Below are 24572 nucleotides of genomic sequence, written 5' to 3' on the forward strand. Positions count from 1 at the left end.
AAGTAAAATATTCTGTGATTTCACAAGTGGTTCATGTTGTTCTTTAAGTCTACATACTGTGTCAAAGCAAAACAGTTGCATAACTTCACATCTAAATGTCCTTATGAGTGGCTCTTTATGTTAGACTTGAGCCTCTCTGTGGAGTTATCAGATAATGATCAAGGGCAGTGCTGTAATTTCCTCTTGCATTCAACTTTGAAATGATATTATTCAGAAAAGGAGACAGTTTGCTGTCCTGGTTTAACAACCGTGGAATGAGCCCCCCATTGACATCAGGACAGAAGAATACACACCTCCCACCACATTCTGAAAACCAATTTGTTCAGACTGCAACTCAGCTCATAGGAAAAATAAAAAGTAGGTTAGTAAGGCTGCATCCTCATGGTTGAACGCACTTATTGTAAGTCACTTTGCATAATAGCGTCACCTAAATAAACGTATTGCAAGAGAGATAATTCCACCTGGTTTCATAGCAGTTTGTCCTGTTTCATGAGGTTCCTAGAAATTACCCTACACTTCAATCCAGACAACTCTTCAAACAAGTTAATGTATAATTTTAAAACATTCAAATAAAAATAAAATAATCGAAAAGATTGACATTTTAAAAGATAAAAAATAGGGAAACAAATACAAGATACTAGACTATAAATGCTACGAGAGGCAAAATGCTAAGCGCAAGGTGAATACAATTGATTGCTTTAGAATCGGTCAAAGTTGTTAGAGAACATTAAACTTCTTAACCCATTAAAAGTGGTCAAAGTCGAAGATATATTCTGCCAGACCTGGCAACCCCTTATTGACCACTTTAATAACAGTGTGCTAATCCTTCCAACCAACCAGCCTGGATTAAACTCTTTTTACAAAGCACTTTTCGCACTAGATCGTTACTTTTAAAAATCACTTTTTAGTTGAATTGTCAGACACTACATGTCTGATGTCTTGCTCATAAAGGGTAACATCTAAAAGATTCAGAGCTGTGGTCTTACATACCGACAAATGTTTACATTCTTTAATCACTGGGGGTCTTCATTGAGAATTTAGCCAATACACAACACTGTTAGTTCTGTGCCCAGTGAAGTATATATATGGAGGAACAGGAAATCTCACCAGCAGCTCCCACAGCCGTCTTGCAGCCAAATGTGACAAAGGTTGTGTGTTGAATCTTGGAAGACGGAGCTGATATCTGATGGCCTCAAGTCCCCGTCTTAACAGCCGACTAGCTTGCAGCCTGTATCCTCTGGTGTTCCCAAACAAAACTTCAACAACTCGAACTCTGTCCCACTTTGAGGGGGGAAAAACAAAGAGCTTGGGGAAAGACAGAACAGAAAGACAATATTGTTGAGTGAGAAATAGAGAGTTGTTCTCAGGAGTTAAGAAGGAAGAGTGAGTGCAAAGCAATGAGGAAGGGACTAGAACAAAGGGAACCCAAGCGAGGGGGAAAAAATTAAAATAGCGGTGAATTTGGGAAGATCTAAATAGCAAGGTACAGATTAATACGTTACTGTATATGGGAGACGATAGTTATCCATTTGGAATTGGAGGGTTTGGCAGGTGTGTCAGAGCTGCAACAGCACATCCTAGAGGTCAGAGAGAAACACTGAATGTTTGTTCTCAAAAATGAGTCACATATCCTACAAAAAAAAAAACACAGTTTATTATCATATATTTTCAATATGCACAACGTTAACAGTGTATTTTAGTGCGTTATGAAATCCTTAGATGCTTTTTGACCCAGACTAAAATCATAAACACAGGAGAGTTCATTTAGATTAGATTCCAGATTATTTTTTCTCACTCACATTTAAGGGCCTCCTTTCTCTTCTGTACTGTTACTTTATGACTGTCTGAGATGAGACATTGTTTAAGCTAATGAAGGTTATAGTAAAAAATGGTATAGTACTCATTTAGCAGTGAATGGAAATACACCAGAGAGAATATGATTGTTGGTTTGATGTGTATCTGCCAGTATGGCTCTCCATCTTGTTCTAGCTCACACCTTCATGCTTTTGCAGTATGTGTACAATGTTAACATGTTAATGTCATTGAAGCTCATATGAATTAAAATGAGCTGAAGTGAGAAAGACAAATGAAGAGGAAAAAAGTATCAATACAATAATGACAGTCGCCCAGTGTCCCTCCTCTACAGGGTCACATTCTCCCCATGCCTCTTCATTTCCATTTTCCATCCATCCACCAGATGTCCTCGAACTTCTCCTTCCACATGACTGCCCCGCCAATCAGTCCAGCTATTCCCACTTTCCTCATCACCTTGCAGATATTTAAATCACCCCTTTTCCATTTACTCAGTTCGGCAAAGTTAAATATGCCTCATGCCTGTGCTTTCTAGCACCTGTAATCTGTCCGGTTGATCTTTAGACTTATGATTCTTTACCGATCCCTTTTTGATAAGTTTTTCTGTTGGGTTACGCTGGTAACGCTCCTTGGACCCCACCCGGGGCTCCGGTGCAGATCCCGGTGATGCAGGTGCATGCGGCAATGAAGCAGGAGAAAGCGCTGGAACTGCCGGCTGGATCAGGGCTGTTGCTGGCCCTGGGTGACTAATATCTCTGGCGCCTGCTCAGGGGCGGATGCTGACTGGCATACCTCAACAGCTACGGTGAGCAGCTGCGCCTCATGCTGCTGGAGGACACCCACAACCCTCTCGAGGCGAGACTGTGGTGAAGTGATGTGCACTGGGTTCGTAATTGGCCAGTTCTGTCACGGATTGTGATTAAACCCAAATGCAGCACACATGATACCCGGAATAGTTGGTAATGACATTTAATGCTAAAACTCTGCAGGTACAGGGAAGGAAAGATAATCAACCCAGATAAGAACAAAGGTCCAAGCAGAAGAACCAGCAGGGGAAAGGCAGAGGATCAGGAATTATACAAGACAAGCAGGTCAGAGGCAGGCAGGGTCGGCAACAGGAAATCAGTCCAGAACCAAGTGCTGGAGGGTCTGACCATGCCTTAGGGCCAGGAGAGGCTTACATACTGGCTTGATTAGAGATGAGATGCAGCTGGAGCCCAGGTGAGCTGATGAGGGGGGAGTGGCCGGCCGGTGGTGTGAGGTGGAGGCGGGGTGAGTGGAAAAGTACTGAGGTGCAGGAGGTAAAGAGAGAAGCAGACTGTGACACAAACCTGTATTCATTTTTTGGACTTTTCTCAATTTTCTTAATTTATACTCTCTTTTTTTGAGAAATAATTTGTTATTTTAATTCTTTGGACTAACAGTTATTACTGTTAAATGAAACGCTCTGTGAATTTTAGAAGGAACTTTGAGTTGTAAGCAGTTCCACCAAAGACAGTAGCTGTGGAGCTGCAGCCTTCGGAGGCTGCATTTGTACCGATTACGTCACTGCACGTCAAGGCTCAAGAATCATTTATTTAGTACATATGATTTATTAATTTAGAAAACTACCTATCAATGAATGGAAATGAATGATCAAAAAATGATTGAATGATTATTATAAACAGAAAAGTATTATAAAACAATATGACAACATTTACAGTATATACAGATAGAGGTTGCTGCTGGACTTGGATGGACTGCCACAATAAAGCCCCTGGTGTCTCCTGATGTACCATCTGGGGAGGTCTCCAGAGTGTGTATGAGATGCCCCTCCACCGTCTAAAATACATTATGCGCTGGTGATAAAGCATATCTTCAATCAAGAGTGAAAATAAAAAAAGGAAAGTATTATCTCTGTTTCCGTTCTCTGGGAAAAAAATGCGCTTGATAACTTCCGAGAGTTGCTAGGCAACGGTAGTGGCAAAAGGTAGGGGCGTGAACAGCTGGTGACGTACCAGGAAATCCCCCGTAGACCGGACCGTCTCATTTCGTAGATCGCTCAGTTCAGCCTTCGCGATCTACGGAGGACCCGGCCTCTAAAGGCTGCAGCCCCTGAATTGAACAGGTAATGTGGTGAAGGGCCCAAGACAACAACACACATGTTTCTTTAATGGGTCACAAACCAAAAACTAATGATTACATTTTTAACAATGCATGGTATTTTATAAGCTTATCATACGTTTGTTTTTGTGTGAAAAGTAAACAGGAACAATGACAGCTGTCAGAGAAATGTAGTGAAATAAAAAGTACACTATTTCCCTCTGAGATGTATAGTGAAGTAGAAGTATAAAATGGAAATACACAAAGTACAAGTGCAAGTGAAAATGTCTTGAGAAATTCTTCTGAAATAATTCAGACTTGTAGTGATGAATGAATTCTCTTCACTTTGTGCAGCATGGAGAGACGACCCATATGGTTGTTCTCTGAAGGACTTTCAGAGTGTGTTGCGTATTAAATCATCAGTGCAACAATGTTGACCTCATGACCTCATGACAAGGCTGATTCATCAGCCCTTCCTCAGTAAAATGTCCTTTTTATTGTTGCCTCTCGATTGACTGTCAACTGGCTCTTATCTGACTTCTGTACAACTTAAACACAGTGAATCAGTGACATCAATTCATTGACTACACCTAAAATGTTCATTTTCCACAGAAAATAAAAAGACAAATTGAATAATTGCATTAAAAAATGAAATTCTAATTCTATTGTGGAGGAACATTTTCTAAGTCCCCTATGATCTTCCATAACTTTCATCATTATAGTCATATTAATAAATCACACATTACAAAGGATACATAAAGACGGCAAAAACATAACGGTATAACAAGTATAAAAATGGCCGATAAGAGAGTAGAACATGTTACAAAGGCCCTGCTTGTTCTGATGCTTTTCTCCCACAGACTTCTATATCCAATACTGACAACTACAACTCAGTCTGACTCATGTAGCTTCTGGGAAATAAAACAACAGGTAGGTGGAGAGAGAGAACAGCAGTGAGAGGGGGTGGGGGGAGGGAGGAAGTGGTGAGGATGCTCGACAGTCGCTGCAGCACTTTGCTCCTCATCTCACCACAGTCAGTCAGTCAGTCTGCTACAGAGTTCAGATCACAATATCGGAGTGCTACTTCACTGACCTGCATTCCCACTGTCATCATAAGACCATGCTTGTTAAGGTAAGAAGGCAGAGAGCGTTCATTTCTGCTGACATTAATTCTTCTTCATTTCAACTTTATTACAAAGTGTAGATTAAGCCTCTTGTTCAACTTGTATATCTGTTAAACACTAAGCTTTAGGTTTGTCTATTTACTGTTGTGGATAATAATAATAAATTAAACATTATTTTGATGTCACGTAGCCCGTTTGTGTGTCATTCAGGAGGAAGATGAACTTAGTGTCACAAGAGGAAATCAGCTCCACTTCCCTTCAGTCAGAGACAGAAAGTAAAATGTCGGCAGTCAGCTAAAAGGGGTTTTTCGTCATTTGCATGTATACAAAAGAGCTGCAGTGTGAAGAGAGTGTGCAGGTTTAAATATTCACCTGAGTCTAACAAGTTACATAATATACACGATACAGCCTAGCTAAAACTAATGCAGTGTAACAACCCTGTAGTAACTCCTACCTTCATGAAGGTCCTAATGTTCACTTTTAGTTTGAAAGGTTTTTGAAAGGTTGATTTAACTTCATGGTTATTTTGGAGGCAGTATGTGGGGCTGTTATATTATATTGTGTTACACAGAGAGGTGTCTAATATTTAGTCTATCCTCATTGATTGAATAATTACTATAAAATTAAGCGTATGTTGTTCTAACTGTGGTTTCATTGAGGATTGATTATGCTATAGGCCTATTTTAATTGAATAGACTACAATTATTTATTGCGGGATATTATCAACGCTATTATTTTTTATTGTTTTAGAAAAGATTCGAGTAAATGTATTATTCATTTGTGAAGATCAGTCAGTATTTGATAAATCAGATGACACATGCTGGGCCAAACATGGAAACCTTTGTATCCATGCTAGTGGTATGACCAATACATCTAGGTATAGTAAAGTTGGGATGTTGTTCTGTTCACCACTTTGGTCCAGACTAAAAATATCTCAACTATTTTATGGCTTGTCACGAGTTGTTGTATAAGGGTTTGTGGTGCCCAGAGGATGAATCCTAATGACTTTGGTTAGCCCCAAATCTCTATAAACAGATGTTTGCATATGAATGCAGAATCTGTTGGCAACAAGACAAGATGTTGGTATCAGAAGTGTTCCGGTTTCTGTTTGTAGTCCGAGTAGTATTGGCCAATCAGGTTTGAGCAGGATTTGGTTGCATGCAGGTAAACAGTCCGTTTGGAGAGCAAAAGAGGCTGAACGCATTGTCAAAAATGTCTTCCGTTGTTCCGGCTTCATTTTTCATCACCGGGGGTTGCCGCTTGGTGCTAAGCAAATGTTAGCATGCTAAGATGCTTAACTAACATAATAAACATGGTAAATATTATGCCTGCCAAACATCAGCATGTTAGCGTTGTGATTGTGAGCATTTTAGCATGCTGATGTTAGCAAATGTCTCAAAGCTCGCTGTGTTTAGTTACAGCCTCACAGAGCTGCTCATTTTTGCATTCCAATTCTAATGCTTTTTTCTTGTATTTTATTTCTTAATATTTAACAATCCTATTAGTGTTATTAGCAATTAGCAGACTAAGAATGTATTTGTGTCATTGTTTTGGGAAACCATACATCCAATCTTTCCAATATGCAGAAGGCAAAATACAATATTTTACAAATGCTTAATCCAACATGTTTTCAGTCACGTTGTGCTGTTACGCTGTTTGATTTCAATATGTAAAATGCTGCATAGGAAACCTGAAATGAATTGTCAAAGACTATGTACATATAATAAAAACCCATTCACTGCACTAACCACTAATCACAAAGTCCATTTATGAAAAGGAATAAACTTTTACAAGTTTCTTAATCTATTCCGCCTCCAATTCAAACATGCAGACCCTTATTTAACAGTTCCATTCTTCCTGAGTCAGACCACAACATCACATCCTGAGGCTGTGCTTAAAATAAACTGGGGCTTGTCTGTTTGGATCTGTGCTGGATTTGCAGGTTTGTTCAAGTTCGAAGTACAGGGCCTAAAAAGTAACAAACAATTTATGAAAAACATCTTCTGCACTTAAGTATGTCAGACCACGCTCTATACTACTCAGGTAGCTAGATGATAGAGTACACACACATGGCATTAGAAGGATTGCACACCCCTTGTTTAGTAGCTAGATGGAGAATCTGTATCAATATGTTCAGATAAATTATATTGATTCAAAGTGATTGAAGGTTACTCATGGAGTTCCACAAGGCTCAGTGTTAGGCCCATTCTCATTTATTTTGTAAATAAATGGTGTATGTATGTACTGTATGTAATATATATTCTACTGTAGGTTTCTAAAATATTAAAATGCATTTTATTTGCAAAAACTACAAATTGACTGTAAAACATACTATTGAAAAGACATTTTTCAGGATATTAAAATTAAAAGTGTCTGAAATCACATTTTTGGGAGTGATTATTAATAATAGATACATTACTTGCTGTGTGTCAGTATGGGTTAACACATAAAACAAACACAAATCCACAGTTTATACGTCAACAGAGAGCCAATAATATTCCCGTAGAAATATTAAAATATATTGTTAATGTATTTTCTTTTTTTTTTTTATATCTATATACATATGTGTGTGTGAAAAACTAATTACATTACATTACATTACATGTCATTTAGCAGACGCTCTTATCCAGAGCGACTTAGTGAGTGAGTAGCAAAACAGGCAGGTCAGGGGCAGGCAGGGTCAGCAACGAGAGATCTGTTTAGGGAAGAGTGCTGGAAAGACTTGCATGATGTGGAGTACAATCTGGCAGTGAAGTGGATGCCAGAAGAGGCTTAAATACCGACTAGTCTTAATTGTTTGCAGCAGGGAAAGTCAGGTGAGCTGCAAATTAATACATTTCATGTGCCAAAAAGAAATGTGGCCTTTTTAATGAGCACTTTGAATTAGCAAATGTGTTTCTACCGATTACAAACCATCATTGCAGCAGTGTTTGTTTTGTAATCCATCATTTCAGGAAGTTACTGAACTGTGGTCATTTCTATATCATTCACAGTCCAATGTGACGTAATACTTTTAGAACAAGGAGTATATTTTAACAATTCTTTTAAATAAAAATAGTTATGTTTTGAATATGTGTAATCATTTATATATTCCAAAAATATTCCAAAAGGTTAGAATACAAAAATGTTGACAAACTCCAGTTACATTTTTTGACTAAATGTTTACAATTTAAGGCGAGATGCTGCAGGTGCAAAGGGTAACATTTCTAACTAATAGATATCACCATGAAACTTCCCAGTTGATTATTTACAGTAATACAATTATTTTTGTATCACACATTTTTATGAAATGTTTTGTTTAAATATGCACATTAGTATCTTATATGTGCTTTGCATACATTACTGCAACAATACTCTGAACATTGAATAAAGCCAGGTTCAATTCAAAATCTTGTTTTTATTTTGTTAATATTTTGGGATTTTGGATATCTCTGTTTATCACTCTATAAATCAGAAAATAATGTCAACATCCATTCAAAACAATCACCTTTCACCATGTTTTTCAGGAATAAAATGTTATAAAGATTAGGCTGTGAATGATATATGAACAAACCCCTCTTTAAAACCCTTCAGAATATAGAAAAGAATGAAACTGGGAAGGTTGGTGTACGTACAAACTACTGAAGTGGAGATTTCTGGCTCAGAAAGTAACTTTTTGTATAACAAGTTTTCTGAAAATATTATGTTAAAATATGCAAATAGCATTATCTAATGACGGGGTCGTGAACCTATGGCTCTCGAGCCATATATAGCTCTTTCGATGATGCCATATGGCTGGCAGACAATTTTGAGCTCTGTTTCGTGAAGGGCGGGGCTTCGCTCCTGACACAAACACACGTGCGCACACACCTAAAGTCATAGACAGAGCGGAGGAAAGGAGAGGAGTGAACAAAAAAAAATATCCCCTCCTGTCGCACGGACCTCGAACAGCCTCGACGTAAATAGAAGGAAAGTTAGTCAAATAAACACCTAAATGTGTATTTTGTATGTTTTATTTCCACTAGTCTAAATGAAGATATGTTATGGAAGCAAAATACCCTACCATACCATAAAGAAACAATGTTTTTCACTGAAGTGTCTTATTGCATCATTATCACCACAGCTACTCCTTAATGAAGTACTGTAGCAGTTAAGTTACGTTATTTAATGTTTATTTTGTTCTAATCACTCAAGCTTTTTTAGTAAGTTGAGGGTCACCTACGTAAGAAACAAAGCACTGAGTCCCTTTGCTGTTATAAAACAAGGGAACTTGGTATGTAATGGTTTTCCAATCCTTCTTAATGAGGATCAGGGTTGTTGTGAGGGATTCTGGAGTTTAAAGACTTTCAATAAACACTGGTGTTCCCTCAGAACTCAGCAGTGCCCCGGACAGAGAGGTCTGCACATGTCAACCCTCTGTAAGTCTTATAAAAGGCAAATCTGAACAACACAAACTGTGGAAGAGTTCGTTGTAAGCCCTGAAATTCTAATGCAACTTGTGTTATCAGTTGAAGCTGTGCAGTTTTTCACCAGCTTTACATTGATATTTGTGCAAATGCTGCACACTGTGTAACTCCTCTGTTCTCTACCTCAGGAGTGGTGCACCTGTACAATGCAGTTCCGCTAAAGCCCATTCGAGGTAAATCACTGCGTCTGGTCATTTGTCATTGAGGGGAAACAAGGAACTCAGTCAGGCACAGTTGGAGGAAGGACGTCGAGCTTCCCTACTATCAAGTTCTCTCTGTACCAAAGATGTCAACCGCCACCGCAGACAGTGTAGGAAGTGGAACCAAGCCCTCTAAAGCATCAAAGGATCATAAAAAGGTAAGCGGCCGTCATTATTGTTAATTCATGTATTGCTTTCCAAGGAAGGAAAGAGCTCAAACATCCAACGTTTGGAAGACAGCGACACCAGGGACGTGCACAGACAGTTAGTGAGGCTGTTACCCCATCAGCATGTACCTGAATGGTGTAAAATGTGGTCGTTTACCCAACCACAAATCCATTTTGTAAGTAGTTTTAAATGTTAAAGATTAATGACATTTAAAGAACTGCACAGTATTATTGTAAGTTAACATAAAGCCCATCTCTAAAGTTTATTTGAAATTCTAATTTTTGCATTCATGCCATTTGTATATGTTTAGCTAATACATGCAAATGTGTGTTTTTGTTGGTTTAGAAAAATGCTCGGCAGTACCTGAATAAATTATTTAAAGAACAAGCAAATTAAGAAAATATTGTTCTCGTCTTACTTTACAGAGAACATAGAAGCTGGGTCAACTTTAGAATCCAATTCAGTTCATTCTGATCATACAAAAACTTTATTCATCCCAGAGGGGCAATTAGTTGCAGGGCATACAAGATGAAAAGTAATACGTTTGGATGATACAGGGATTTAATTTGGTCTAACTTTAGCAACTTTAGAAACATTCTCGTTTCTAGGCAACCACAACAGCAAAGATAAAACTACATTTAGCGCGGCCTCGTGCACGTCCCTGAGTGACACCCAGAATCATTGCTGCTATCAAAACTGAACATGATTGTGTAAAGTCATTCAAACACTAACAACAAAATACTACAAAGTATTAGACTGGACTCATCCACCTCCTAAAGCACAGAGTATATATATATATATATATATATATATATATATTATATATATTAAGGAGACTTCCTGTTTCTTGTGAGTAAAGCCTCTCATATTTCATACATGAAGACAAGAACAATATATTATTAAGAAATGTTGAGGGAAAGCTTTAATGTGTTGCTGTTAATCAGTGAAAACCTAAGAGACGATACAATTATATCAAAATTGAAAAGAAAGAAAGAAAATGTGAGTTTTGTGACACAATAAAAACCATCATTAATAAATGATTTGATAGTTAATTAAACTTTAGTTCATTGCTATTTTACTGTTAAACAATGAAATGATAATTAATAATGTTTACTATTATTTTATCAATGTATTGTTTCATATAAAGAATGAGATCACGGGTACAAGCGTCCGAAATGGGTTTTCTCAGACGGGTGGGTGGCGTCTCCCTTAGAGATAGGGTGAGAAGCTCAGCCATCCGTGAGAGACTCGGAGTAGAGCTGCTGCTCTATGCGTTGAAAGGAGCCAGTTGAGGTGGTTCGGGCATCTAGTAAGGAGCCACCTGGGCGCCTCCCTAGGGAGGTGTTCCAGGCACGTCCAGCTGGGAGGAGACCCCGGGGAAGACCCAGGACTCTGTGGAGAGATTATATCTCCTCACTGGCCTGGGAACGCCTCAGGATCCCCCAGTTGGAGCTGGAGTATGTGGCCCGGAGAAGGGAAGATTGGGGTTCCTTACTGGAGCTGCTGCCCCTGCGACTCGACCCCAGATAAGCGATAGACGATGGATGGATGGATGGATTGTTGCAGACATTATATATACTATATTAAGTATTTGTTATGGATTACTGAATGATTTGTAAAACATGTATAATATTTCATAGTTAGAGCAGATTTGTTATTGGTTAATAATTGGTTTATAAATCGTCTATAAACTTTATCTAGATCGCTATTATAAATAAATACTTTGTAAAGAACGTATAAACATTATTTAGATACGTAATTAATAGAAATTAAAGGTTTACAAATACATTGATAATCATTCAGGAATACTTAATATAGTATTTAAAATGCTAAAACGTGTGAAAAAATAAACTGTTAAATAGTTTACTAATGTAACCACAATGTGATCGTTATCGTCTCATATCAGCTATGATACAAATAAGCTCTTCATTAAAAGCTGTTTCAAGAGCATTTTTGATTTCCACACTAATTATTGACTTTATATTACACAAACAAAAACAAATATGTGTACTAATAATGAGTAAACATTATTAATTATCATTTCCTTGTTTGTTAACAGTATACAACTAAAGGTAAATGAACTCTCCATTTACCATGTATTACCGGTGGTTATTATGAAGTGTTACCTTCAGGTTAAGATCTGCAGCTAAATGTTGTGTTATGTAACTGCTGTGTGTTGATGGAGGGAACAAGGAGATTAAGTTGAGCAGCTTCACACAGACATTTCACTGCAGCTCAGCTTGTATTAAGCTCAATGAACAATGTCATGTTTAAATTGATTTGAGAGATTTATTTTCTACAGGACTATATCAAGGCTTTATTAGGTACCTCATGATTTGGTTGAAATGTTTCAATTGTAGACTTACTACCATCAAAACAGTTATTATTTCAATGATTCTCTATTATTATCCATCAAAGGTTCTGGTATCAAGTATAGCTTAAGTACTTGATATCTGTGATACTGTGTGGAATCCCAGGCTGCTTCCTCAATGAAAAAGGTCCTAAAACCCCCTTTTTTTTAAGTGTTCCTTTAATGTCGCCTCCGAGATGATGACTCTATTTCAATCAGTTTTAATGTTCTGTGTTGTTGTTTGGTTTGGGAACTTGACTTATCAATGTGCGATTTGAGGGAGGAGTCAAGCCCAGTTTACAGACCTGTTCAACAAGCAGGTGCTGAGGGAGGCTACTTCCCTTCTGTGCCTGCCCCCCCCCGTCAGACAGAGATTTAACTGTTACCCTCACGTCGTTTATGCCTGTTAAAACCATCAAGATATATAAGGTTTCCTTCGTCCCTGTTGCCATTCACATGATAGATAGATAGATAGATAGATAGATAGATAGATAGATAGATAGATAGATAGATAGATAGATAGATAGATAGATAGATAGATAGATAGATAGATAGATAGATGGAATGGAATAACGAGTTGTTGTTGTTTTTTAACAAGAACACTTATTCCTTCCCTGTTATGGTTTGTCAGCCGACGTCATCTGCCCTGAAAGGAGCCATCCAGCTGGGCATCGGTTACGCTGTGGGAAACCTCAGCTCCAAACCCGACAGAGATGTTCTCATGCAGGACTTCTCTGTGGTGGAGAGCGTTTTCCTGCCCAGGTACTCTCATTTATACTTTTGTTGTTGACATTTAGCGAATGCATAAATTCAGATTAATAAACACAAAGGATCAATTCACCCAAATTACAAAAAGACTATTTTTCTATCTGCTGGTAACTAGACTTTCAGATAGTTTGTATCTAGCGAGGTTTTAAACATCTGTCTGTGTCCCACCCAATGAAAAGTAGGGGAATGTTATTGTGTCTGTACTGCTCAAAGTATTGAAGCTTGCTTGCCTTGGTTGTGGAGCAATTTATTTGTCTTTAAACTGATTTATAACACTTGTCAAGCCCGACAAATGGCAAATCATGCATCTGTGTACATGTACAAAAGAGAATGGACAACCTTAAACTACTCTTAAATAGGGATGTCCGATCTGATATTCAGTGTCAGTAACAGTCTGATTTCAGAATCACTGGCTGGATATCTGAGAAAAAAAGAAAGAAAAGTAGAATCCAATTCAAACCACTGTCATTGAAGTACATATTACGTGGTTGAGTTACATCCAGTATTTTACACTGGAGTTATAATTTGTTTGTCTTTGTCATTCTAAATTATCTAGATTATAAAGATATAATAGATTGAATAAAAAGAAGAAGTCATGTTGTGGGCTCCGTATTTCTTCCTTTAGGGGAGGAGAATATTTTTTTCACAGTTTAAACAGGATGTTCTTCTTATGGATAGGTTAAGCAAAGTGCATCTATACAAATTCATTATTAACAGTTCGGTAGTTTAAGAGAGATGAAAACACTGTATTGAATTGGTATCAGTATTTGCAGATATGCAAAGCTGTGGTATCAGTGTCACACATGAACATATTGAGCCAGGCCTACTGTTAGCCTAAACTAAAATACTTAGTAATTATTTATTGTGCCGGTTCCTTTTCAAGAAATTACAAATAAACTCATAAAATAAATATGATCAAATATTTAACATGGCTTCAATGCTGAATCAATTATGTTTAAGAAAAATAAGGAAGTCACTTTTGGAAGTTTACAACAGTCATTTTTCACAGCAGAAATATTGACATCATAGGAAAAGCACAGGTGTTACTAATAACATGAACCATGGCTCTGTTCTATTAAAGTGTCCCAGTGAGCCATGACGGTGTGACAGTGAGCCGGCATTAATGATACCAGGACCCTGAAATTGGAGCAAATTAATGGAATTCAGCCAATTCTTATTATCTGCACCTGTGATGTTCCTACTGTGACGTGAACATGCCTACAGCATGCTGCGAACAGCCTCTGTTGTATTGCTGTACATTGATATGTTTTCTTATCTAAAGTTAAATACATTTTGTTTGTTCTCCAGTGAGGGCAGCAACCTGACCCCAGCACATCACTACCCAGATTTCCGTCTGAAAACGTACGCACCGCTGGCCTTCCGCTACTTCAGGGAGCTGTTTGGCATCAAACCAGACGACTATCTGGTCAGTGTGGAATTCACATTCTGATTCAGGAAGACGGTTGATTCGATTGCAACACTTTCTCATGCAAAGACTGTTGCATCATTCTGAATTTCAGTACTCCATCTGTAATGAGCCTCTGATCGAGCTGACCAACCCCGGCGCCAGCAGCTCCTGGTTCTACCTCACCAGCGATGACGAGTTCATCATTAAGACGGTGCAGCATAAAGAGGCAGAGTTCCTGCAGAAGCTGCTTCCTGGTTACTACATGGTGAGATCCTTCCTCAAAAGCAAACTCACTATGTTTACATGCACACCAGGCACATATTTAGCAAACTGCTAAAAGCGACATCTTGGATGTAAATAATGTTACTCATCAAAAAACACTTGTTACCTTAAAGTCTAACAAACGTGTTGAGGGCTATTCCTTCCTCGTAAAACCTTTTTCAAATATTTTAAATGTCGTATTGTTTACTACGGCAGCGTATTGCAACATGCAAACTTATAACGTAACATAACAAAAAACTTCTCTTCTTATAACAATATACAATATATCGACCGGAGGAACTTAAGCATGATCAAAAATTTAATGAGTCATATTCCTTCATTTATCCGTTATCCGCACACCGTTTACCTCATTCCAACATGAGTTTTACATTATAACAAGATCAATAGCATATTGTTATAACACGAAAGAGTTTCTCATTATCACTAGTAGCATTATTAAGCAATGTTCTTACGAGTTTGTCCCCTTTTCTGTTGCTAACTACAGATATTTATAATAAAACATATCAATCAAGGTTAATTTGCCTGAAATGTACTCTTAAATGTAAATGACAAAGAGCTCAAATAGTTGCTTGGTAGAGTGTTAGATGGCTGCAGACAAAGACAATGCAAAATGCAAATCTCTAACAGATGAGAAATGTTAATTATTTAAATTGCACTCTCCATTTTTGTCTACTTCTAATCAGGCCTTGGATTAAATATTTTTCTTAGACTTCTTTCTTTCTTTGTTATTGTAGAATCTGAATCAGAACCCGAGGACATTGTTGCCCAAGTTCTACGGCCTTTACTGCATCCAGTGCAACGGCGCCACCATCCGTGTGGTGGTGATGAACAACGTGCTGCCGCGCGCCATGAAGATGCACTACAAGTATGACCTGAAGGGTTCCTCGTACAAACGCTGCGCCTCGCGCAAAGAGCGTGTCAAGTCCTCGCCCACGTTCAAAGACCTGGACTTCCAGGAGATGCACGAGGGCCTGCACTTCGACGCGGACACCTACAACGCCCTGATGAAGACCCTGCAGAGGGACTGTCGGGTGTGTTCACTTATTTTATCTGTTAGCAGAGGATTGGGATGTGGCTAATCTGTGTAAATCAAACATCAGACATTTGTCGCTGCTGAACATTTTCACTAGCTGTTTATTGTCAGCACCACAGGAAATTGATTTTTTCATTTTATTTGTACGCACAAGGTACAAAACTGTGTCCAAGTACAAGATTATCTCAAATAATCAAGTAAAGAGAATTCATTGCGATGACACGTTGTCCAATCGGTCGGATACACGGAGCTGCCAATGGATTTTGGAGGCATGATGACCTCATTAGCGCTGCCTGTTATTTCATTAGTGTGAAACAACAGTGGCCCTTTAATGGAGGATTAACGTCAGCACAGCACCTGATTTATATGATCAGGCTGAGCACAAACTGGCCTATCTGGGTGTAACGTGCTCTTATTGGGCCTCTTGTTATGACCTCAGTTAGTGTATTAGGTAACACAGTGGGAAAGTAAGGGCCTCTTTGTGTACAGGAGTTACTGCATGACATCAGTGTTTGCTAAGAGGGATAGAGGCTTATGTTCTACTGTACCTTTGGTTTGCAGATCAAGGTTTTAACTGGGACCCGCTTGGATGTGTGAGAGGTGAATTTACAGCTTGTTTAAGAAAGGTTTACTGTGGGTGGTTCAAAAAAGTATAATCATGTGTTATTTTACCATTCCAAGTCTTGTTTTATTTCATTAGTCAAATACTCATTGATAGTAGAGGTGAACAAATAATACTATGCCACATACTTAATCTAACCTTGAGCATATGTAGTATTTTCTCATTGAAATAGATGTAGATTATGCAAACTAAATCTGCTGGATGCTACTGTAGTGAGACAACTGGAGGATCAGCCCCCAAATGCAGACGTAAGATCTATGTTTTGTTCTGTTTGGCGGCACCAATGGCGATAAGCGGCGGTTGCAGGTGTGTTTTTGGATCTCATTTCCCAGAGAATGTTGCCACAGAATGTTGCCTCAGTTTGTAATACTTCAAATGTAAGGGCTTTCATCACCAATGTGTTACCTCATTCGGCGACAGATTGTGACTTAACAGATGTTTATTTAAATGAAAATCTTCAAGCTCATTACTTTAACTATAAAGTTAACTATATTTTTCCTGCCGGACACCGGGAAGCCTTTTTGATATTATCCTGGATTCATCCAAACTTTCTCCTTTTTGAGAACAACACAACATCATTTCTGTCAAATGTTGTATTTGTACTATGTTTATCCTGTACACACGACATCTATTGCACGTCTGTCCGTCCTGGGAGAGGGATCCCTCCTCAGTTGCTCTCCCTGAGGTTTCTTCCATTTTTCGCCCTTTAATTTTGGGGTTTCTTTTAGGAAGTTTTTCCTTGTGCGATGCGAGGGTCTAAGGACAGAGGGTGTCGTAACCTGTACAGTCTGTAAAGCACACTGAGACAAATGTATCATTTGTGATATTGGGCTATATAAATTGATTTAATTTTATTTTATTTTTCAGTTGATCTGTTAGTTTTAATTGCTTCAGTTGCTCACATCCAGTGTCCATTCTTCATCAGGTGCTGGAGAGCTTTAAGATCATGGACTACAGTCTCCTGCTGGGGATTCATGTTTTAGACCGGAAGCTGCTGAGCAGAGGAAGCCGACGTGACAGCAGGAAGGGACAGAAAGTCCTCTACTCCACCGCCCTCGAGTCCATCCAGGGGAATGTGAAGGCCCCTGAACCGGTGGCTGATGATGAAACGTGAGAAAAAATGTTCTTTCTTTTTTTGGATTTGTAGAGAAGGTAATATGGAAAAACTGAATATTTAACAACACATTTTACAGCTTGGATTGGATGGGTAATTGTTTAATTGTGTAAATGTTTTAAGCTACTGGATGCCTGAATTTCCCTTGGGATGAATAAAGTATCTCTCTATCTATCTATCAATCAATCATCTATCTATCTATCTATCTATCTATCTATCTATCTATCTATCTATCTATCTATCTATCTATCAATCATCTATCTATCTATCTATCTATCTATCTATCAATCATCTATCTATCTATCTATCTATCTATCTATCTATCTATCTATCATCTATCTATCTATCTATCAATCATCTATCTATCTATCTATCTATCAATCATCTATCTATCTATCAATCAATCAATCATCTATCTATCTATCTATCTATCTATCTATCTATCAATCATCTATCTATCTATCTATCAATCAATCAATCATCTATCTATCTATCTATCTTCTATCTATCTATCTATCTATCTATCAATCTTCTATCTATCTATCAATCATCTATCTATCTATCTATCTATCTATCTATCTATCTATCTATCTGAGAGTCTGAGGACGTTGCAAGACATATTTAAATGCAGTGTGCAAAAGCATTACAGTTCGTAAAGGCAAACAAATTCAAGGTGTTTGATAGTGGCGGCTTTAATACAGCCTGCTAAAACAACTCTCAAACCTTTTTAGTGTTAAAGTTTGAGGTCTGTTTGTGTTTCTCTTACATCTCTATGCTGCTCTTCTCAAAGTCTCTTCTGCTATTAGTTTTTTTCTCTTTTCCTATGAACAAAAACTCACTGTTGTGAAATTTTGCACAACATTGAGATCCGGTCCAATTGACACATATTTGATTACAGTGATGCTATTCCTGATGATGGCACCATAGCAACCATTAAAAACGTTAACAAATCAGCCATACTATATGTGCTACAGCTTTAACTATTACGCAACAAATATAGGAAGAATTATTAGGTCCATTACTAAGTTTTGTTCATCATCACATCTTTCTATTTTTCAGATTGGGTGGAATTCCGGCCAAACATAAAGATGAGAACCTTCTCATCTTTTTAGGAATCATCGACATCCTTCAGTCCTACAGGTTTGTTCGCAGTATCACACGCAAACATACACACTTTTAGTTATTCTCTAATGTGCACGGACACATTGACCACAGGGACATTTAGACTTCTTCAGTGTTTAATTATAATCAAGTAATAAAATAATTATATTAATTAATACAGTAATTATATTTCATTTCACCTAATTCAGTTTGAGTATTCTGTCTTAAACTATTTTATAGAAATAACATGTTAAAATGGAATCACCAAAATCAATCTGAAAAAAAGCTTTTAATTTGGACTTTTAATTATTTTATCTACGCCTCAACATTTACAGAATTCCATAATCTCTTAAATTTGAGTTTATTTAATTTATGCATGTACAAATTGATTTTAATTTAACATTTAAAAAGTCTTGAACTATTCTGTTGGCTTATTTCAAACTGCATAGACATAAGAGTCAGTGGACTCTTTGTATGATTATTACTATAATTAATGGGTGACATGTATTTTGTAAATGTCGTATCTTCAGGTTCATCAAGAAGGTGGAACACTCCTGGAAAGCTCTTGTACATGACGGGGTACGTAACTGCACATCCTCCTCCTTACTGCAGGTTCTCATGTCCAACTGTGTGTGTGTAGGTGTGTGTGTGTGTGTGTGTGTGTGTGTGTGTGTGTGTGTGTGTGTGTGTGTGTGTGTATCTAACAGCATTCTTTGCTTCTCAGGACACGGTGTCGGTTCACAGGCCCAGCTTCTACGCCGACAGGTTTCTGAAGTTCATGGGCTCGACTGTATTTAAAAAGATTCATCGTAAGTCGGCGAGCAACTAGGACTCCTGTATTCTGCATAAACAGACTGCTTCTCTCTTAAAATCCCTCTTTCTCCGTGTGTCTCAGCTTTAAGAGGAACATCTTCAAAGAGGAAGAGGAGTTCTATCAATGCCTCCAAGTCAGCCTCTCAGGAGTTTCTGTCCCCAAAGTGGGAGGAGAAGAAAGAGGAGAAGAAGGCCCAAAGCATGGACAACCTGGATGGAAACTGTAAGATTAAGTGAAGCATTCAATAGGGCATTGTAGCAAACATGTTGTTAATGTTTATAGGGGGCCTGTGCTTGATTCACTCATTGACTGTCTGCTTGTTACAACAGTTTATAGTTCCTCCAAGCAGCCGGATCTCCTTCCGAGAGTTTCTTTCGAGGTCACCGAGAATGATGAGGAGGACCTTGAAAACAGGTATTTACGTGTGCAGCTCTCAGATCTGAGCTCTGTATCTTTAACAAATCCACTTTCCAGTCATTTAGAAAAGGTGATATTGTTTGATTGCTTCACATTCACTAAAAGGACGATGCAACGCATTGAACTGAGCAGTGACACAAGGAAAAGATGTGCAATAGAAAAATATCAGTTAACTATTTGTATATTTTACATTATAATGTAGAGAAGTTTCTCTTTTCCTTTTTCTTGAAATGGGCTCATGTGGACAAAATGCATAGAATTTATTTTTTCTGTAATTTAGAAAAACAATATTATTCAGGTTTAGGTTCATCCTTGATTAAGTTTAAGTGTGACTAAAGTTGAGACTCAACAAAAATCATAGCATTACCAATAACACTTAAAAATGAACTATATTTACAATTTCCTGACACGTAAAATGTCATCAAAAGTGGAGCTATTGAGTCAGCATTGAGTGTGCTCATATACATCTTTCCACCATGTAGGCCTACTCCTGTATTTTTATGTTGCAGTGAAGAACGACGAGCCTCTAGTTCAACGATCGCTCTGGACGACCCTCTGCCGTGTCTCAGCCGGAGCCAGTCAGACCCTGAACTAGACGTCTATTTGGTATGAAATTATTTATTCTATACATTCTGCATGAAAACTTTTTCCATTACATGGTTTTAATGAATGATGTTGGCGTTATTCTATACTTATCTTATTGTCAACAAATCCCATTAAAAGACCAACAATGTATCAGTCAGTCTCTCAAAATTGTCTGACTTTCCTACCCTCCCTGTGGCTCTCATCCCCAAGAGAAATCTAGAATATCACCATAGAATATAAATTAATTACCAGCAAACACCACGACAGACCTCTATATTAAACAGTTCACCCAAACATATCTCCATTGTATCCCTGGTGTCTTAAACTAAACCATAAAGTCTTGTGAGCAAATGTTTTAACTTTTATTTCAAGAGAGCAATTCAGAGTTTTTGAAGTTTCTGCATATTAAAACACTTCCATACGTTTGAAGCAATAGTCCAACATGTTGGAAAACTTTTACTCACATTCTTGAAGAGAGCAATAGAAGAAAGAAACTACTTTCATATTTGTGTTCTGATCATAAAGCAACAGCCAGCTGCCGTTCAGCTAAGCAAAGCCCAACAAAGGCTGGAAGCAAGTTCCCGGTGAAGACATAGTTCAACCACAACTTGCTGTTTTTACACTTTGTGTATTGTACGCTTTAAACAAACAAGATATAACGTCTTAAAGCTAGGGGGTAATGCATTTTGGATTTTAGTTGCTAGCTGCTAGCTTGACGGCTGTGAGTACTAACAGCCATGTGCGTTGTTTACTTTCATTCTTAAAAGTTCACGTTCATTATGATAATTTTGGGGAAGGGGCTTTGGATGGACGGGCAGTCAGTTGTTGCCAACTTGGCGTTTTTTTCGCTAGATTTAGCAACTTTTGGAGCTGCTGCTGGCCTACTCTCATTGGAAAAGAGTTGGCAACATTGGGCTGGGTTTTCCAGTTGGATAGTTTTATAACTCTAGTAGTTAATTAGTTATACATTTAGTTGGCCTCTCCAATGTTACTACCTACCCAAGATTTGATTAGTGAGCTTTAGAGGTGCTGGTTGGTGGATTTTGTGTGGAGATAGCCAGACTAGCTGTTTCCAGACTTAAGCTAACCAGTGTCAAAAGCCCACAACTCACTGCATGTCAGGGAGTTCAAAACAGATACCAGGCTACTCAACACCATCTGATATAGTCTATATTAATTGTCAGGGATGGAGGATAAGCAAAGTGTAACTTCATTTTGACACGTAATCTGACCTTACTAGTTTACTTTCAATACAATTATCAAATTAACATATCTTTTCATATTTGTAAATACATATTTGATTTGAGATCACTCACGTTGAATCCAGGGGTCACTGGGTGTTTCTGCATTTTCAGCATCACACAGACTCACCCAGGCGACCCAGCTGGAGTTGATCAGTCGTTTGTGTCCCAGCATCCATAAAGTGTAAGCAGCAGTTGACAGTTCATATCTTCTCTTTTGGACAAGACTCTATTTCTGCTTCTGCATTGATAAAAGGCACAGGGGTACTCACGATGACTCACATTTGTCTCAGGAGAAGACACTGAATAACCTAAATAGAAACTTAGCACTTTGCAAATCTTATATCCAAGAGACCTTACTCTTCATCACCTGCTTACATCTTTAGGCCTATCATTTGACGCTTTCCCAGCATGCAATTTCTCACATCTTCCTGGAGCTTTCTTCCCTAGTGGTGGTCGTGCTTGGGTCCTAGAGGCCCCGCTGGCCTCCTGTGACGTCTATACTGCATGACTCAGCCGAGCACTTCTCTTACATAACCACAAAATCCTCATTCAGGCTTATATGAAGCTGTTCTTCAGCCACATTAAGTAGTTCGACCCAGGATCTGTGGGAGGCTCACAGACGTCGGAGTTAATCTGATCTCAAAGCCTCTAACTAAAACTATAGCGAGGGTGAAAGGGAAATGAAGGTCTTGCACTCCTCTGACAACCATTTGTCTTTTATCACTCTTATTTTTTGCTGGTTACTCAGAGAGGTGATTTGCACGTTCCCAGATGTTGTTAATATTTTACATTACTGCTGACCATTAAAAACCAGAAGAATTCCAAAGTTGTCTTGATGTGGGCGGTACGGATTGACAAGCAGAAAACATAATGCAGGATGTTTTGGAAAGTGGTCGGCAGTAACATCAGTCAAATTGGCTTTGGGAATAGTGAGGTAGTCCACACACTGAATAAAGTAAGTTTTCATTAAAAAAAAACGTTTGTTTGAATTGTTTGACTTTCCAAAGAAAAGACTTCAGAACCGTTCAGGCATCCATCCATGTCTAGTTTGTAAATGTTCAAGTTTTAATTACTTTGACTCTTGTCCTTTGTCCTAAATGATAAAGAGGAAAATTATATATTTTTTGTTTTCTAGTGAGAAGCCACCTGGAATTCTGACCTTTGACCTCCCTACACAGTGTCACATCAGGACCTCATAACAGTGTAAATGTGACACAAACTACAACTAACAGTTTCTCCACTGTGAGCATCACTCTGTGCCTTTGCAACTTTCCTTTTTGAATCAAAGTAAATGTGCCAAATCACTGGTTATTTTGTAGAAATCCCATTATTACCATAATGGGGATACAGTCTTGTGTTCATGTGTGTTAAGATCACTGAACCGCCGTGCTAATATAAAACACTATGAAGCTGTTTCTTCTCCTGTTATTTGCACTTTGCTGCTAATTAAACAACAGTTCTAACAAGAAAATTGAGTTTGACCTTTCCTCTTGGAGGTCTGAATTTCTGTGAAGATGTTTAAATGTTCTCAGTGGCTGGATCCCTGAGGAAATAGATTAATCTTATTAATCAGCTGCAAGAAAGAAAAATGCTGTTATTTTCAAATCACGTAATTATATTGAGCTGTGTTGAAACCAATTGGTGTCAAGAATATGAAAGAAAAATGAATCTGTGTGATACAGTGTCTATACACTTAGAAACATTACTGGATGATTTTAGAATCACAATTTGCTTTAAACAATGTTTCAATATATTGCTACACAATTATTAATTTATTGTACATTTTCTGTGTATTTTTTCTCCAAACATGCATAATCTGCTGCCACTATGACACGAAGTGAAGTATTTTCTCAGTTTTTCGTTATAACAAGATGTTTTTCATGTTATAATGACATATTTATATATCACTACAGCAATACGCTGTACAGCTTTCAGTACTTGACCTTTCATGCATCCATGGGCTGTTTTTTCTTTAGAGAATGTACAATTCATCTTTTCTGGGATTTATTGATAACTAATGCCTGTTTTAAATCCTGGAAGTAAATAAATGATTATATTGTATGCTTTCAACTGTCTTCTTTTTGCCTTCCAAAGTTTAAATTTGTGTGCTTTTATGTGATTTATAGGCCTATGTATTATAGCAATACTCTGAACTTGTATCTGTGAAATAAATTTATATTTGATGTTCTTATATATTCATTATTTATTGAGAACTATCATTTAGTGTAAGTGCATATCTAACATTTTAATAAAATTAATCACTGCAGTATAATTAGTTCAAGGTAATGCTCACATCAGTTGTCATATTATTTTCAGACACAAGGGGGCGCATAGTGTTACAATCACAGCCTTTGTGAAGAGGCTCCAGGAGATGGTGATGAAAGTTTGCCTCTACTTTGCATTTGTGCATGTGTGCTCTGTCCACTCCTGCCAACCATTAAAGGATGATTACGTGAATCTCTTTCACTTCCAGGCGTTCTTTCTGGATAATACCAAAAGATAAATACATGCATATGGGCATCCAATTTCATAAAATGTGAATCTATGTGACTGGTTAATTCAATTTAATTTACAATGTGGAGTAATGTCCCGTGTCTGGTCTTCACACACTGATGGCTTTACACAGCAGCGTGTGAAGCCAACACTGCAGGTTTATAGGATTTACTTTAATCGGACTTTGATGAAAACATCTGCCGAAGGTAGAAATGAACAAAGTACATTCACTTATTCTCGATTCTCGATTTTTGAAAGTAGCCAGCACTCAGTAGCTGGTTGCTCTACATTTACATTTTGTGAAACTTCAAACATTAAAATTTTACTGTAAGCACATATAAGAAATATATATTTGTTGCATATGCGCAATGGCTTTTACTTACATGTATTAGATGAAACAGTGGATGGTGTGAGTTTCAGAGCTGTGACCAGGTCGAGTTTCTCTTATCTAGCATCAGACGTGGCAGAGGGTCTACATTTGGACAGGTTAAACCAGTCAGACGAGCACCA

General features: G+C 37.9%; 1 protein-coding gene across 2 annotated transcripts; it reads left to right on the forward strand.

Moving 5' to 3' along the window:
- Positions 1 to 4907: 4907 nt before the first annotated feature.
- On the forward strand, positions 4908 to 23756 carry pip5k1ba (phosphatidylinositol-4-phosphate 5-kinase, type I, beta a). Of its 2 annotated transcripts, none has more exons than XM_029445419.1 (14): positions 4908 to 5026; positions 9592 to 9821; positions 12813 to 12943; positions 14258 to 14375; positions 14470 to 14622; positions 15374 to 15670; positions 17220 to 17404; positions 18468 to 18548; positions 19040 to 19088; positions 19234 to 19318; positions 19405 to 19545; positions 19653 to 19737; positions 20223 to 20346; positions 22705 to 23756. In XM_029445419.1, the coding sequence occupies exons 2-14, from the start codon at positions 9750 to 9752 to the stop codon at positions 22705 to 22707; spliced, it is 1524 nt and encodes a 507-aa protein (XP_029301279.1). In that variant the 5' UTR covers positions 4908 to 5026; positions 9592 to 9749; the 3' UTR covers positions 22708 to 23756. The 2 variants fall into 2 exon arrangements, with proteins under 2 accessions (XP_029301279.1, XP_029301280.1); XM_029445420.1 differs by having other exon boundaries at positions 20250 to 20346.
- The last annotated feature ends 816 nt before the right edge of the window (positions 23757 to 24572 follow it).

This window comes from Cottoperca gobio, chromosome 12 (genome assembly GCF_900634415.1).
Source record: "Cottoperca gobio chromosome 12, fCotGob3.1, whole genome shotgun sequence".
Classification (NCBI taxonomy): domain Eukaryota; kingdom Metazoa; phylum Chordata; class Actinopteri; order Perciformes; family Bovichtidae; genus Cottoperca; species Cottoperca gobio.